The sequence below is a fragment of the Zalophus californianus genome, chromosome 4, assembly GCF_009762305.2.
Source record: "Zalophus californianus isolate mZalCal1 chromosome 4, mZalCal1.pri.v2, whole genome shotgun sequence".
Classification (NCBI taxonomy): Eukaryota; Metazoa; Chordata; class Mammalia; order Carnivora; family Otariidae; genus Zalophus; species Zalophus californianus.
The window spans coordinates 95,421,896-95,440,119 of record NC_045598.1 but is presented as its reverse complement, the minus strand read 5'-3'; the positions used below and the strand labels follow the sequence as shown (position 1 = coordinate 95,440,119).

The following is an 18,224-nucleotide window of genomic DNA, read 5'->3' as shown; positions in this document are numbered from 1 at the left end:
ACACTTCCATAAAGATAAACACTCAAGATGGGGTCTTCGGAAGCAAAATAAAGAAGAAATTTGGGGCATATTCACCAGATTATCATATTCTGTCTCTTTCTATCTCTTCCCCAAACTTTAATTAAGAAAAAAAAAACCGTCTTGGCCTGTGTTGTTTGAATTCATGTTGTTCGATTCATCTGCATTGTTTGAATTCATGGTGTAATTGTCTGTTATTCACTCAAGCAAATATGTGATTAATTTGATTTTTCAGTCTTTGAACAAAATCTTTGGTAGTTTAAAATGTCTGATGAGTGAAAGATTTTGGAACCACCTTTCTTTTCACATGAATTATTTCTGAGAATAATCATGCACAAGAATCAAACTTTGTTTGCTAGAGCCCATATATGTAAACCCAAACACAATGAATTCATTTAGTCAGCAATTTTAAAATTCAGAACTCCAGAATTTTATAACATTGGGATGGGGCAGAAGATCAGTCACAGGGGGATGTTAAGATACCTGTCCATTCAATAAAAATGTGTGAAACTAGACAGAGAATTTATGAGCATGGATTTCAGAAAGTTTCGTTTAAAATGGCACCGGAACTTGCTAATATCTCAGAGAAGACTCTAAATGTCAACATATTTTATACTGTCTTCACTCATAATAGCTCCCCTTATACTCGGATTATGGCTATTTATTGCTTAACAAGTTGTAGTTTTTAAATGTCTTCCGTCTTATCTAGCGATATAACAAGAACCCACCATTATGAGTTTCTTTGCAGGCACTTTGGAAACAATCCCAAACTAGACTCTTCATCTTTGACTGCATAGTATGTCTTCATGGAATGGTTATAATGGTAATTATTTGTATTTATTGTATTTTCCTAAAAATGCTTTAAATACATGTTTCACACTCCATTACTCTGTTACAGTGTAGCATCATAAACTGAAACACTTGTTACAGTACGAGTACTAAACATCTCTATAAAATGGGAATCCTCTTTAAATTACACCTTGCGAAGAACCGTTTTTCTACATCTCTCTACATATCACCTTTCATAACACAATTCCTTTCTGTTTTAACAGTAGTTGGCTTTTCATAAAATCTTAAAGTTGGGAGGTCTATTACTTGGAAGGGTTGCATTCAGCTACCAGAAACAGCAAACTTGACAAACAGTAGCTTAAGAGAGAAGGGCATTTCCTGGGCCCTGATGCCTTCTGCCCAACCTCTTTAGCAAACGGTCTTTGTCTTCATTATCATAATGTGGCTGCTGCACGTCCGGCTTACCATTTTTATTCCAGGATGGAAGAGAAGGAATGGGGGAAAGGACAACAGGCAAGAGGCCTTACTGGTAGGCCAGATTAGTTTCTCTTTCTCTCTCTCTCTCTCTTTTTTTTTTTAAGAGAGAGAGAACATGTGCATGAGCAGGTGGGGGGGGGAGAGCGGAGGGAGAAGGAGAGAATCTCAAGCAGACCCCCGCTGAGCAAGGAGCCCAATGCGGGGCTCAATCTCATGAACCTGAGATCATGACCTGAGCAGAAATCAAGAGTCAGGCGCTTAACCAACTGAGCCACCCAGGTGCCCTTCTTTCTTTTTTGAAAGAGATTTAATTAACATGCCATGAAATTCACCCCTTTAAATTATATAAATCAGTGGCTTTTAGTATATTCAGAAGGTTGTGCAATCATCACCACTATCTAAGTCCAGAATCTTTCCATCATTTCCAAAAGAAACCTGTACCCATTAGCAGCCAATCCGCATCTCCTGCCCCTTCCCCTAGCCCGTGGCAACCACTATCCCCTTTCCCTGTGCCTCTTCTGGACATTTCATATAAATGGAACCATACAGTATGTGGCCTTTTGTGTCTGGTTTCTTTCACTTAGCACAATGTTTTTAAGGTTGTATGCACATTTGGGTTGTTTCCACTTTGAGCTATTCTGAATAACGCTGCTATGAATATTTGTGTACAAGGTTTTATGTAAGCACATGGTAACTGTGTTTTAGCCTTTTTTCCTAAGATTTTATTTATTTAACTGAGAGTGAGAGTGAGCACGAATGAGAGGGAAGGGCAGAGGGAGAGGGAGAAGCAGACTCCCTGCTGAGCAGGGAGCATGATGAAGGGCTGGATCCCAGGACGCTGGGATCATGACCTGAACCACAGGCGGACCCTTAACCGACTGAGCCACCCAGGCGCCCCCGTGTTTTAGGTTTTTGAGGAACTGCCACACTGTTTTCCAAAGTGGCTGTACTACTTTACCTCCCCACCAGCAGTGAAGGAGGGTTCCAAGGAGTCTTTCTTTTTTAAAACCTTATCTCAAAAGCCTCCTTCACCCCTCCTCATCTGCGAACATCTCACTGGCCAGAACTGGGTCACATGGTCCCTGCTCTCTTCAGCTGAGCGTGGCAAAGCTGCGGTCCAGCCTCTCTTGCAGAGAAGGAAAAGGAGGTTGGCATTTTTGCTATAGAAGTGACCCTGGTCATCTTTTCTGTTAGGAAATCCCCTCTTCAAAATCCCCCACAGAAGGGCATCTTGCCTCTGCTTGAACACTGCCAGTGATAAGACTTGTATCTCCAAAGGGAGCCCCCATTCCACATTGGAATGGATCTTATTAAGAGTTCTTCTTGTACCCTGAGTAATATATATCTGGTGTTTTCTTTTCAGGAATAATAAAACAAAGGGAATATGGGAATCGAAGTGAAATAGAGTCATTAATAATGTAAATGTGATGTTCCAACTATTATTGCCTAGCTCACAGGAGGGCTCCGTAATTGTTTGTCTTCCTCCCTTCACCCCTACCCCACCCCGCCATTCCCTTCTTCCCTCTGTAATGGGATGGCAGGGAAGACACGTTTGGTTGTTCTGTTAAATTATACATTTCTAGGACATCGGGGATGGTGTTGTCTAATTGACTTCCATCCACACCTGCTACAACTTAAGCGTGCGCATGCATTCTTGATTTTTTTTTTCCTACAGAAGAGGGGAGAGACAACCGGGGGCAGAAGACACCATTCACAGACCTTGCCATTGGATTATAAGCATGCTGGGTGCTTAATGAGCTGCTGAATAATATAGGGCTGCCTCATGATTAAATGCTATAAATATTTATAATTTATTACTGATGCTTTGGAAAGATTAGGCTTTGGAAGGCCCGTGGATCACAGTGATTCTAAAGGAAAATAAGAAAATACAAACTATATTAAAGCTGCTTATTGACAATGCTGCTCACAGGAGTTATGTAATTTTTCAGAAGCTGGTGGAGGTACAGCTATTCAGCAGCCCTGCCGTTTGAATGGTTTCTTTCATAGTGATAATATATTTCACCTAAGAATATAGTTATAAATAGGAGTTCAAGTGATCAGTCTCTACTAAGAATGCAGTCACCTTTGACTACACGCGCCGGGAAAACAGAGCCGGAAGGTGAGCGTGGGTCGAGCCCTGCAGTTGCGGGGGTGAATTCGGAGGAGTGAGACGCCACCCCCGTGAGAACCTGGAGGCGAGGTGACCAAAGCCACACAATGTCAGTAGTTCTTTCATCCGTCCATGCCAAATGGATCGTGGGGAAGGTGATTGGAACAGCAATGCAAAAAACCGCTAAAGTGAGAGTGACCAGGCTTGTTTTGGATCCCTATTTATTAAAGTATTTTAATAAGTGTAAAACCTACTTGGCTCACGATGCTCTTCAGCAGTGCACAGTTGGGGATATTGTGCTTCTCAAAGCTCTACCTGTTCCACAGACAAAGCACATGAAACATGAACTGGCTGAGATCATTTTCAAAGTTGGACATGTTATAGATCCAGTGACTGGAAAACCCTGTGCAGGAACTACCTACCTCGAAAGCCCAGTCAGCTTGGAAACCACCCGCCTAACCAAAAATCTGGAAGAACTCAATAGCTCTTCAGCACAGTGAAGGAGGATTGGAAGAAGGAGCCAAAGGGAAAGATTTATAAGTTTGCTTTTTGGAAAAAAGAAATTTTTCTAAGTTTCATTACAAAGTGTCCAATTTCTCTTCCAGTATTTATGGAATAGCTAAAAGTAAATGAAGTAAAGGCCTTGTTAAATTCTCAAAAAAAAAAAAAAAAGAATGCACTCACCTTTGAAGGTTCCAGTCAGATGGCAAGAGCAGAGAGCTCGGCATTACATTTACTGCAAGTATGTGCCCACCAGGGAGAGACCAATACCTGGGGCTCTTTTCCCCCAAAGTCAGCGCATATGTCTTTGGGAACCAAGGCATGAGTGAGTCTGCGCCACCAACTGCCGTTGCATCTAATGACCCACTTGCACAACATTTTGCTCCCCGTTTCCCGGGTTCCACTGCTTTAGAGAATGAGTACCCGAGAAACAAGCATTTGCAGAAGATACATGCTGGTGCTTCATGGGCAGCTATGGTGTGGACTCTGAATTCAGAGAACTGTGCTTGATTCCTAACTCCATCGAGCTGCATGGCCCTTAGCAAGTCATATAACCTCTCCGGGCTTCCATTTCTCCGTGGAGTTACCGTGAGGATTGAATGAACGAATGTATGCTAAGCGCTTGCCTATAGTTAAGTGTTCAATGAAATGTTAGGTTTATTATCTCCATTAATAGGGCATCATAAGCAAACCTTTTTAATTACAATATACTTCAGAACAGAGGGGACATCTCTGAGCATTGTACTAGATAGCTTATTGCTCGGACAGGAGGGAAATGTAGCACATAGAGAAAAAGAGAAACATTAAAATGTTTTTCCTGAAACTGATTCCATCCCCTAGTATGTGTACGCAGAAGACAAGGATTGAGGTTGGCCTCTTCACATATCTTACCTCAGTGCATCTTTACACCCATCTTTCGAGATTCTAGTTAGTCTCTCCATTTTAGTATAAATATGAGGAAACCAAGTCCTTGAGAGATGAAGTGATTTGCCCTGAGAGCACAGAACTAATCAACAGAGCCAAGATTTGATCCCGTCTTTCAACCAATCAACTTATACACAGAATGATGGCAGGGATACATTTGCAATTAGTCCCATGTCTATACCTTCAAAGGTGAGTGCGTTTGTATAATTCTCTGTGAAGGTAAAGGATGGGTTCTCCTTGAAAAAGGGTGAACCCAGCCTTCCTGTCATCCAGATATCCATCACACAGTTATGCAAAGCAGATCTCTTTTTTCCTGGGTTTCCCAAATGGACTACTTTTAAGTACAAAGTTCCACTGATTGTGAGTCACCAAGGCAGGGTGCTCAAACAAAATTACAGCTTCTTTTTGTCGGATAGGTGTAGCCTGGGCAGAGTCTAAGAAATCTTTGCATTGCAGACTGAAGTATTTTACTATTGCGTTTACTCATACCATTTAAGTGGAGGATAAAAATTTCGCAATTTCTTATATGTTAATGCAGATGAAGAAAGCAAAAGGCTGCTGGAAATTTGTGACTGACAGCTCAGTGCGCTTAGCCAGCTAATGAAGCCTCTTCTGCGTGCAGAGCTGCCTCGTGTACCAGGGCTGAGGTCAGATATTCATGTCACTGAGGGAATGTCATCTGTTTCCTTATTTGAAAAAGGATTCTTAATACCCCACAATTCCCATATCTCCCTAGTTTTGCTTCAGACAAAAAGGAATTAGATAATCATGTCACACACTGAGAAGAGAGCATTTATAATACCCATGAGATTAAAACCTTTTCAGGACTGAATGGAAGGCCACTCAGCCTCTCTGAAACATAAAGCCCCAACTGGAGGGAGCAAAAAAGCCAGCAAAACCAACCTGGCTAGTTGTATCATGCCATAATTGTTCCAGAAGGGGAAGTCTATGGCAATAAGTAGCATTTATTAAACATTTCATCGGGCAGATACACTATCTGGTTTACTACATCTACTAAATACTATACCTGGTTTACTCCTGCAAACAGCAGGATGAGGCAGAAAATATCTTCATATTAGAGATATGGAAACTGAGGTTTGGAGAAGACACGGGACTAATTCTAGGTCACTCAGACACTAAATGGCATAGCAGGGACTCAAACCCAGGGCCCTCTGGTATCTGTGCCCAGACTCCTTTCAGTTTTCTGCATCTTCTCCTTCTTTCTTCAGCATGTGAAACATCCCCCCCAGCCAGCCGTTTTATCTTTGAGGTGTACAATAGTTACCTATTGCTATATGACAAATTACTACAAACTTAGTGGCTGAAAACAATGCACACACTATCTGTGAGTCAGGAATCTGGACACAGCTTGGCTGGATTGTCCACTTCAAAGTTTCCAACAAGATCACCATCAGGGGGTCAGCCGGGGTTGGAGTCTCAGCCGGGGCTTGACTGGGGAAGGGTCCGCGTCCAAGCTCGCATAGATGTTGGCAGCATTCAGTTACTCGCAGGTTGTTGGACTGAGGGTCTCAACTCCTGAGGGGCTCTATCAGCCAGAGGCTGCCCTTAAGTTTCCTGCTACATGGGCCTCTCCTGTGGCAAGGTACTTGATCAAAGTACACTGAAAGAGAGTCTGCTGGAGAGACTGAAGTTACAATCTTATATAATGTGATCACAATAGTGACATTCCACCACCTTTGCCATATTCTGTTGCTTAGAAGCAAGTTGCAGGTCCTGCCCACACTCAAGGGGAGGGGGATCACATGAGGATGTGGAGAATAGGAGGTGGGGGGGGGGTACATCTTAGAGTCTATCAGTCACAGAAAGAGGTCAAATGTTTCACGTTTTCTTTTCTATCTCTACCAACTCCACAAATTTGTCATAAAGCTCCTTATCCAGAGCTAGAGGAAGATTTATAATTTTTAAAAAATGTTTTAAAATCCCAACTGGGATGTTTATCTCATGCTGGTTGTTAAAAATATTATTATTTATTTCTGAAGACATGGAATTTCATTCTTATTAGTTGTATTATCACCTTGCTTCTGGGAAGAAGCTATTGCTTACAGGACCCCAGGGTTTAGTGGGATTAGCAGGGTCATGAAATAAATATACAGCAGCAGTTCTAAGCCCCGTGTGTGAGCTCTAGCGGCCTTCCAGCCCAGACCCTTCTAGGTCATGCAAAGCCCACCATCATGGGCAATGCAAATAGAGTAGTCCTACAGAAATGCTCTAGCACAGGGCTTCTGGAAGACTAAAGGGACAGGCTTACAGTAAATAGAGAATACCTATAATGAGAAATTGGTTATAGCGATTATAATTATCATTGCTTTTTAGTGTCTCAAACCCAGTTGTACCATTGGAATGCAGCCTTCCTGAATTATAGCAGCTTAAAAAAATCTTTTCATCACCATCACCACATACATATGTCTGTGTGTATATATATGTATGCATGACACCCAAAATTTAGCACCATGAATTCTCACTGCTGCTGCAAAACTCTGTTTCTTCTCAACCCTCTTGACGTACACTGCATCCAAAAGAGGCTTTGGAAATCTTCCAGAGCCCAGTTACATTGGGGGGATGCCAACCCATTTTCCATCTCCCTATAATTTCTTCAATAACTTCAGCATAGAGTGACATTGGTTTACCAAGGAAAAGCTAACAGATTTTTTTCTATAAATAACTGGTTGGCTGTGCTGTGGTGACAATTTATATAATAGAACTCATGCTTAAATAATAAGGTAACAGCTTTGGACTGTGAATTTTAAAATGTTTTATTGAAATGTAGACTGATTAACAGGCAAGATTCTTCTTCTAATTATTTTAATTAGAGGCTCTTAATGACAAGAAGCTGTAGAAATAAAAACACGTTAAAATTGCATTTTTAATGAAGCGGCACCTGGAAACCCCAACTTCTCCAAAGCAGGTAGCAGTAATCTGTTGTTACCTGGAAACAACACATGTGTTCACAGAGGTTAAGAAGATGTTCGTTGTCGTTGGGGGAATAGGATTATTTATGACCCAATTTCTCAGAATGCAAGGAGGATAAAGCAGACACATAGCATGGTAAAAAGGACACTGGACTCAGAGTCAAGAGGCTGACTTCTAGTTCTGGTTCTGTTAAACTGCTTGGCTGTGAGTCCTTTTTACCTCTCTTGGCCGCCATTTTTTCACATGTAAAACATGGAAGTTTTAGCTAATGAGCGCTAAAGCCCATTTAAGCTTTATAATTCCATGATTTAATTGTCTTATTATAAAAGTGACACTTCTTTTTAAAAAGATTTATTTATTTATTTGAGAGAGAGAGAATGAGAGATAGAGAGCATGAGAGGGAAGAGGGTCAGAGGGAGAAGCAGACTCCCTGCCGAGCGGGGAGCCCGATGCAGGACTCGATCCCGGGACTCCAGGATCATGACCTGAGCCGAAGGCAGTTGCTTAACCAACTGAGCCACCCAGGCACCCATAAAAGTGACACTTTTAAGGGAAATAGATCAAACATATCTGTCACAAAATATAAATTCATATGCGTACACAGTGATGTCAGCTTTTAGGACATGGACAGGGCTTTACATGGATTTTTTTCATCAAAACCAAGCTGGACATTTATTCATGTACCCAGCACTGTCCTAAGTACCATGTACATGTGGGTAGTAGGTAAGGTGGCAATTGAGAAAGGATAGTATTCATCCACCTACCCATTCAGTCATTCATTTCCTAAGCAAATACTTATTTGCTTCTATCGGGGAAGGTCTCTGTGATACCGTAACATTTGAAGGGAAATTTAAAGAGAATGTGAGTGATGAGCCATAGAGAGTATCTTGGGGCAAAGCATTTCAAACAGAGAAAGAGCACGTGCAGAGGCTCTAAGGTGGGAGTGGGCTTGTTTTGTTCAAGGATTAGTGAGGCCAGTATGGCTAAAGCAGAATGAGCAAGGAAGAACTCAGTAAAGGATGAAGTCATGGGGTTAGTAAGGAGCTAGATCACGTGAGGCATTCAAAGAAATTTATCCTGTTCAGCATTAGTTGTACCCTTTTATTGTTCTTCAAGTCCAGAAGATTACCAGCCACTGTCTCCACAAATATGTCTTATCTGCCACTCTCTATTCTTTTTTTCGGGAATTCCTATGAGGGCCATGTTGGAGCCTTTCCATCTACTTTCTGTGTTTTCTAACTGGCACCTCATAGGTTTTTTAAAAAAGTTTTTATTTAAATTCCAGTTAGTTAACATACAGTGTAACATTAGTTTCAGGTGTACAATATAGTCAATATAGGGATTCCATAATTCCATACATGCCCGGCGCTCATCACAACAAGGGCCCTCCTCAATCTCCATCACCTGTTTCACCCAGCCCCCACCCCTGCCCCTCTGGTCACCAGCAGCTTGTTCTCTATAGTTAACAGTCTGTTTCTTGGTTTGCCTTGGCATCTCGTGGTTTTAATCTCTTTACCGTTCCATGCTGTGTTCTAGGTGAGTTTCTCAATAGTATTTTCCAGTTCTTTAATGATCTGTTCAAATACATCCAGTCTAGGGTTTACCCCATTCACTCTGATTTTTATTTCAACAAATGCATTTATTGATCCCAGGGTTTTCAGTTAGTTATGTTTTTATATCCACCTGTTTTTGTTTTTGTTTTTTAATCTGGCTGTTTTGTTTCAGCATTTCTTGTTCTTGTTTTTTATGAATGCTCTTCTCCCCTTTATCTCTTTGAGGATCTTAAACATACCTTTTAAAAGACATTTTCATATTATTCCCTTATTTCCATTCCATTTCATCTGCTCCTAGTTATTTATATCTTTAATCTCAGTTTTCCCAATGTGTTTTGGAATTTTGGTTTGAAGGCTCATCGTGGTTAGGAGATTTTATTGTCTCTCTCTCTTTATTCCCCCAGGCTCGGACAATGTTGTGGTTACTTCATCCTGGCCCTCCATGTCCCAGTGTAGATTTCTTTTTCCTTCTTCCCTTCTGCCCTCCCCTCCCTTCCCCTTTCCCCCTTCCTAACAGTTCAGAAGTGCCTGTCCCATTGACATTGAAAAGATTCTGTTACCAACTCAGGGGGGATGCTTGACTCATATTCTTGCTTCAGAATAAGATCCATTATTTCCCACCTTTCAAGACACTCAGCTTCATAGCCTCCACTGCTCCAGGCAAGGGGCCAGTGAATCCTTTCCTCATCTTCCTTTCATTGGGTGGCAAAGTCCACAGAAGCACTGGATCCACTTGGTAAAACTGGCTCTGTTCCCTGCCTCTCATCAGATACATTGGGTCCCCATTCCCACACCAGATATTAACGTCTCACAGCCTGTGCCTACGTTCACACCTAGCAGCCAATGGCTTCAGCCTTGCTCATAGTATTATGTTTGGTCAATAAAAACTTTTATTTAGTTTTTGAGCATGGCCATTTGTATTTGGGTTTCTTTTAACATATTTTTGTCTCCCACTGTTAATGTGTTTGGAGCCCTAGGACACGGTATGGACCGAAAAGTGTTAACTTACATATCATCTTCACCAGAAATCTCTTCGGGCAGAATTTGAGACACAAGGTAGACCTTAAAGAATCGGTAGGCCCTAAGTAGGCTCAGTGAAAATATAATCCCAGGCCTGAAGTCAGGAACATGTGGCACACATGGAGGGCAATGGGAGGAAACCAACCTGGCTAGAGAAGCCAGTGGCAACTGAGACCTAGCGGATCCCAGAGCCAAGGTTAGATGTCCTTTGTGCGTGTCCCTGTAACAAGCTCTGTGTCACACTCATCATTCCTTTGTAATTGCCTGAAGGCAGAGCCACGTATGTCTTATTTACCACTGTGTCCTCTCTACCTTGTATGGAGCCTGGCACTTAGTAGGTACTCAACAAATACGTGTAGAATAAGTGATTCAATACTGGGCAGACAAATTAGGGTGTGAAAAAAAATATTGATCACCTGTCACTCCCTCAAACACGAAGCATTCATTCTTTCCTCTTCAGCTAATCAAAACCTTGCCCATGCTCTCTTCTTTCTAGCAGTATCTTGTAATCCGTCATCCATTCTCAAAACTACTATAAAAATGCTTCACTTGAAAGTCTCCAACAGCCTTCCAGGCACAAAATAAAACTATCTATTTTCAATTTTCATCTCATAAACCTCTTTGCGGTACCCCCGACCTTGGCTTTGGCGGCACCATGCTGCCCTGTCCTGGAGGCTTTGTGACAGCTGCCAGATTGGACAGCTGAAGATACAAATGCCTCATTATAACCAAGCATTTTATCGAGAGCCTTAACAGAGAGTAACTGGACAAAAGCCATATTTTAGAAAATCAGGTCTGAATGTGAGAGACAAGGCCAACTGGAGAAGGGCAAGATTGGGGGCCAGGGACAGTCTACGAGACAACTGCCCCTGACTTACAGGTCTTTCTGGGATCTTTCTTCTCCACGAGACATTTCCTGATCTACAGGTCTTGGTGTTCAAGTGCATGGCCTAGGATTTTAGTTTTTCTTCCTAGGACAAGAATCCCAGTGATGGGTACTTTGTATACCTCTTGCTAAGCATCCTCTCTAGGACTAGGTCTTGTCCCGGAGACCCCAGCCTGCTGTCTGGGGCACTGGTTGCATGTGGGTAAAGAATGGCCACCTCCCTATCCACCTCCTCTACATGGCTCTCCCCGCTGCATTCCCTCCTCCCTACATACTCACCCCCCAGCTTCCTCTGTCCAGGCCCTTCTCACCCTGGTGAGGGAGTGCCTGGTAGCTGTTGCTTGGTTCTGCCTCCCTACTAGTCCCGTGACTGGTTGCCGAGGACCGTGATTGCTGGCACTCCATGCCCATGGGCGACGCAATAGCCTTCAGGGGATGCACGGCTGGGAGCTGGGAGTGGGAGGGATCGGCTTGACCCTGGGCTCTGTTGAGGAGACTCCAATCAAGCGGGATTTGCTCAGCCTGCTCTTCAGAAAACACCCGACGGCGTCTTTTCCGTGTTGCTGTTTCCTGATGCGTTTGTGGAGTTTGGGTATTTTATCTCATGGAGGTAATCGATTCATCATCTGTTTCAAAACCCCCGCATTTCCCGAGTTGATGATCCAAGCCATTAAAAAAGCAGGAAGTTGGCTCTGCTACAAGAAACTGACAGCGATCTCATGTGCTTTCAGACTTACCTCATTGTGAATTCCGAGGCCAAAAAAACGCTCCCGCCCTTCCTGGCTCTGGGTCTCACCTGCCTCGTCTCTTTTCCTTTGAATCTGACTGAGTTGGTTGTGGGATACCTTCACGCGGAGACTTTTCTCCTTGAAATCGGCCTGCGTGTGACCTGGAAGAGGGACGAACTTTCCCTCCCTCTCTCCTTTCTCCCCGCAGGCCCCCTTGTCACTTTCCACTCTCCGCCTGCCAGGGCCAGGTCAGTAGGGGCTTCCAAAGGCATCCTGGCTATTTTGGGAAGTGCTGTTCTTACAAACCAAAATGATTTGGTTGCTTTAGGAAGAGCCGTACAATGATTCATTGGCTCCTCTTCAGCTGTTCCCTCCTCCGAAGGTGCCAGGCCCTGTGCTAGCTGCTGGCCTTGTTTATAACCGCTCCCCCCACCCACCCAGTAAATGAATTCCCCAGTAAGGACTTGTATAACTTAGGGTGAACTTTCCAAGGCCTCCTGGGCTAACTCTCTCCCCTTGTTACTCAGCATCCATCCATTGTGCCTGCCGTTTAAGTGACGATGGCTGAGACTGAGCCCTTTATTGGAAACCTGGTATCTGGGACGGGAGGTCCCCTGATAGTACCTGTGTGAATGCAGCGTGGCGTGACACATGCATTTGAGTTTCCTACAGAGTGTGCTTTCTGTGGAACCAAATGTGGAACCAAATGACTCCCCCTAGCCTCTCTGAAGCTTTGCATCCCTGTTCACTTCCCTTCCTTCAGAGAGTCCGTGAGGAATGTGGCCCCTGGGCCACCCATCTTCGCCTTAGTGTGAGTACCAGCTCTTATCTCCTTTCTCCCTCTTCGGGGAAGGGCCCCTCCTCTGCCAGCCCTGAGGGTTTGTGCCTTTTCATGGGATGTTTCTTATCTCTGATTGCTTCCCGTGCTCCTTTACTGATCTTTGTGTTGTGGCATACAAAACCCTCCAGAAGAGACCATGGGGTGTTTTCTTGCTTCCTCACAGCGTGGGGGTTTGGGCTTTTTGGTTTCCCTTTGGTTTTCAAGGACTGGGGAACATGGCCGCTTGAGCTCCTAAGCAGACTTGGTTGGCAGCTCACCCATCTCCTCGGCTGGAACTCCAGCGCCATGGGAGTTTGCCCCCTCCAACCTGTTTCCTTGGGTCACCACCTTCCCCCAGAGACCAGGCGGCCCTCTATCTTATTCCCACAAGACACCCATGCACTCCAAACTATACGAGGGGACAATTCCAACTTGAACTGAGTGTCAACTCCCACTGATGCCAAGCCCTGCTCTAGGTGCTGGTGATACAAAGATAAACGGGACTCAGGCCTTAACCTTAAGGAGCTCCCACCTCGTGTGGAAAATATACACATGGACTCATCCATTATAATTTGGTGATGGCTAAGGGTCATGACAGCTGCATGCACTGGGGCTCCGGGAGCACAGGCAATTCTTCAGTGAAAACATGGGAAACAGAAGTTAGGTTTTAGAAAGAACGCTCTTAAGCTCTGACGTGTCATGAAGTCTGGTGTGTAAGTGGGAATGGAATGGGGGACAGGGGAGGGGAAGGAGAGGCCTTCCTCAGAATGTGCTATTTGAACACCTGGAATAAATTGCACACTGAACATCAAATAATGGAGGATGCACTTATAGCACCCCCTAAAAAATAGGAACTTTCCAGAAAATGGAGGAAGGGAAGATTGTTATGGGCGGGGGGGAATACCAAATTGCAAAGGCATAGCTGGTGCTTCAGGGTGGTGGGGCATACTGGAGAGTAGAGGGCAAGGGATGGGGAGGGGTGGATGAGGTCAAGGGAGAATGGGCAAGTCTTTGGGGAAAGATGCAAGTCCTGGGTAGCGTGAGGACTGGGTGGATTTGGGGCAGTATTTACTCAGAGCAGCCAGGAAAAGATAGGTTTTAAAGCAGTTTGTTTTCAAACTTTTTTTGCCTATGTGACACAGAAAAAAAAATTTATGTAACAAACCAACACATACACATTGAAAATGTACTCTTATTATGCACCATTTATCCTGGCCTAATTTCTTTCCTACTCCGCCTTTAAAAATGCTAGTCATGACTCTCTCAACTTCTGACCCACTGGGTCATGACTCAAAGTTTAGAGAACACTAAAGGGCAAGTATAATTTACAGTCAGAGAGGGAAGCCAGGGTCAACTCAGTTTGGGAGGCAACTAGAACAGAGGAAACCAGGAACTTACCAGGAAAGAGAGAACATGGCATGGAGTTCGAGATAGAGGTGGTGAAGGCAGCAAGGGTGTTGGGAACCAGTTTTTACATGGGCTGGTTAGCCTAAATGGAGCTCAGGGAGTTGGTCAAAGGCCTTATGTGTTAATGCGTTAAGGAATTCTGGCTTTGTTGTAGAGGTGAATAGAGGCATTGAAGAGTTTTAAATATGTGTATCAGTTAGCTACTGCTGAATAACAAAGCACCCCAAAGCTTAGAGACTTAAAACAACTTCCGATTGTTTTTCACAAGTCTATTCACTGGTGAGGCAGTTCTGTTGCTCTAGGCCAAGCTCACTATGTATTTGTAGGCAGCCAGCAGGTTGGCTGAGGCCTGTCTCATCTAAGGATGGCCCTGCCTGTGACAATGAGACTTTTGTACACGTGTCTCCCACATCCCTCAGCAGGCCAGTGTGGGCATGCTCTGTGGCACTAGCAGAGGTCCAAGAGAGGAGGAAACACCGGCAAGTGCTTTTTCAAGTCTCTGCTTGTATCAAGTTTGTTATTATCCCCTTGGCCCAAAGCAAGTCACAGGCTGAGGCCTAGAGTCAGTGTGGGAAGGCACTATCTGGGGGCATGGGTAGAGAGAGGCATGAAATCAGTCTGCACAGTAGAGAAGGTATAGGGTCAGATTTGTGTTTTAGAAAGATCACATTGGCTGTCCGGATTGGAGGAAGGTGATGCTAGAGGCAAGGAGGCCAGACAGAAGGATATTTTAGTGATCCTGATGAGGGAGGATGGGTGTTCAAACTAAGGGGCTAAGTTTCGGGAGAAAGGGAGTGCTGGAATTCTAGGGAGTCAAGAAATCTATATCCTCTTCCCTCCTGAGTTCAGAACCAATTGAGAGATGGACACGTGGGTCAAACAAGAGAGAGCCCGTCAGAGAATGTGGTTTTAAATCTGCTACCAGAAGAGCTTTCTCTAACTCTCTGGACTCTGCTATTCTCCCTCTCCTAGCCTGGGCCTTGGGTCTTGGGTCAAAGAAGAAAGAAAAGGGGATGACATCTTACAGTCTTTAATTGATTGGCTCTACCCAACCACGAGATTCAGCTGTCAACCAGGAGTTGGAAGAAAAAGCCAGGGACGATATCTAGTGCCGGGGTCACACATTTTCCCTCTCAAGGGCCGCAGAGTCAATGTTTTATATTTTGCAGAGCATTTGGTCTCTGTTGCAACTACTCGATTCTGCCAGGAGAGTATGAAAGCAGCCACGGGCAATATATAAACAAATGAATATGGCTGTGTTCCAATAAAACTTTTTTATGGACTCGGAATTTTCACGTGTCACAAAATATTCTTCTTTTTGATTTATTTTCAACCATTTTAAAGAATGTTAAAAACCATTCTTAGCTCAGGGGTTGCATGTAGCTTGCCAACCCCCGCACTAGAGGAGGTCCTTCGGCAAGAAAATACGATGTCAGGAGAAAGGAGCTCCCTCTTCTATCAGTCAGGGTCTCTGCAAGGGACATAATCAAACTGCGTACCTGAGGAAAACTTAAAAATGGGGTTATTTACAAACGTGTGAGCAGGGTGTAGGGAAACTAACAAGGGACACCCAGGGGTGGCAACTTCGGGAACTGCTGCTACCTCCCAACCCAGGTCATGAAATGGCAAAGGAGGGAGTACAGAGCAGACCCGGAAGAGCTGTGCTAGAGAGGGCTGCTGGGCAGAAGCCATGATCATTTGGTGGAGGGTCACGTATGACCTGCTGTTACCTGCGAGGAAGAGATCTCAGGTTATCAGCATTCTGACTTCAGAATCCTGCACTTTGATACACTTCTGGTGCTTCCCATTAGCCAAATGTAACTGGAAACCAGAGGGCAAGCAAGCACCGTTGATATAATAATCCATACACCTGGGGGTGACCCCCCAGGCTAGGGAGGAGGTTGGGGAAGGATGGTGAGTGGATCTGAATGTGCAGATGGAGAACATCCAGCGTGTTCCCTAACAGGAACCAACTAGAAGGATGGTCAGGAAGTATGGCTCGTAGGACTCTCCCTTCCCCTCAAAGGCCTTAGCTCCTCATCTATGAAACAAGAAGGTAAGATTGAGTGATCTTCAAGAGACAATTCTAACATTTTTTACTTCTATGGTAATGCTCTTGACATTCCTCATTGTGCTAAGGAAGGGGGGGCCTAGAAAAGGAGGGTCTTTCTTGATTTCTGGCCCCGGACCCCGTTTCTTCTAAGGCCCTCACTCCAAGGTTACAAACCCGTGTAACTGTGTGACCTAATGAGACCAGCGTTGTTGTGACATTGTAGGAAATGACTTCTATGATAAGAAGTTCTAGCCAAGTCAGGGGGGCAAGGTGAGGGGGCTGGGAGATGGGCCAGGAAAGAAGGCTATTATAATTTATTAGTGTCTCCTCTATGCCAGATGCTTTGCATATGGTAGTAATCTTTTTCTAAACCATGCCAGGTAGTTTTTATGATCCTCAATTTGCCAGTGAGGAAACAGAATTTCAGAGAGGTTAATTAACTTGCCTAAGGCCACACAGCTAGTTGGGGCAGCTTAAATCCACTGTCCTTTCCCCCTGCACACTGGTATTTTGGTTCCCAGCTCCCACCAGGTAGGCAAACTCCTTTCCAGTCTTCACGGACTTGTGTCCTAACCCAGAATGGCCAGAGAATTGTAGAGCCTTCAAAATACCAGATGGGCACTGGTCCAACAAAAGACAGCTGAGACACTCACACAGATATTTTGGGCCCCAAATGCCCCTTCCTTTCTAAGCGTTAGCCTTCTTGTCTCCAAAGAGGATGGGCAAAGTTTCCCAAGGACGTGGGTTTCCTCCGTTCTCCTTGTGTGTCTCTTCCCAGCACATTTTTTTAAAAAATTGAGGCAAAATTCATATCACATAATACTGACCATCTTAAAGTGTACAATTCAGTGGCATTTAGTGCATTCACAAGGCTGCACAAACACCCACCCCTATCAAGGGTCAAACTTACGGCACATCTTGTCTCATATTTGCGAGATGCTTATCAACTATGCTGGACACTTCATTTCTTGAGGCCACAGTCTCTGTCTGCCTCAGGTACATAATCCGAGAATACCTGGTAAACATTCCATGCCCTACATATCTTACTTGAATAGCATTCCAGATACCCTCTTCCTCATTTCTGCTTCGGAGCAACACTTTAAAGGCTGGATTTGGCATCAGAATCTAGGCCTCCTTCCTGCCATGTACCTTCATTATGCCACTGAATCAAAACAACAAGCTTTATGGTGAAAAAGACTCTCCGTCCCATCTTCTTTGAAGACATTCTTTTCATTCCTTTTTTAATCTGGCTGCACATGGCCCATGTGGATATTAATTTGCATCAAGTCATGGTTAAATTTTCAATGTGCCTCTAAATTTATATGCTATTTCTCAGAGAACTACCACAAATCTGAATATTGAAACTCATTAAATAATTATTTTTTCTAGGATGTCTTCCACTTCAGAGAACAGCAAATTTTATATATACAGAAATATGAACTGAGATCTTGCAAGTGGAGCTGGGTGATATGTGTACATCTTCAGTGCAGAATTAGAAAAATATTAACACATTATGTTTTTCAAATCAATTTATGAGTCAAGAGGTTTACTTAAAAAAAAAAAAAAGACCCTAGCCTATTTATGTCTTCTATAAATTAACAAATGGAAAGTAAACCTTCCAGTTACTGTTACGGAATGTTGTCGTCTCTAGAAATACTATAAATTAGACCCATTCACCATAGGGTTTTCCGCATTATAATTCTATGCAATTTGCATGCTATGCAGATCTTGCTTCACTGAATACCATCTAACACATTTATTCTTCTTCAAAATTAGCTAAACACTGCCTTCTCTTCCACTCAATCATTCCCTCTGCAAAGACAGATGTAAGAACACTTGTCTGACACGTGCTGTTGCTTCTTCGCTCCTCTTTGCCAAAACACATAATGACTGGACGACGGCAAAAAGATCTGTGGAGTCTCATTTGTAAAAACCTAATTTAACATCTGGACGATGCTCAAGGTGTGTTGGAGGACACATGAGAGAATGGAGCCCAAGTTTCTTGGA

General features: G+C 43.8%; 1 protein-coding gene across 1 annotated transcript; it reads left to right on the top strand.

The window, feature by feature from the left end:
* The first annotated feature begins 3,479 nt into the window (after positions 1–3,479).
* On the top strand, positions 3,480–3,909 carry LOC113914868 (28S ribosomal protein S17, mitochondrial-like). Its single transcript, XM_035727405.1, has one exon. The coding sequence runs from the start codon at positions 3,502–3,504 to the stop codon at positions 3,892–3,894; it is 393 nt and encodes a 130-aa protein (XP_035583298.1). The 5' UTR covers positions 3,480–3,501; the 3' UTR covers positions 3,895–3,909.
* The last annotated feature ends 14,315 nt before the right edge of the window (positions 3,910–18,224 follow it).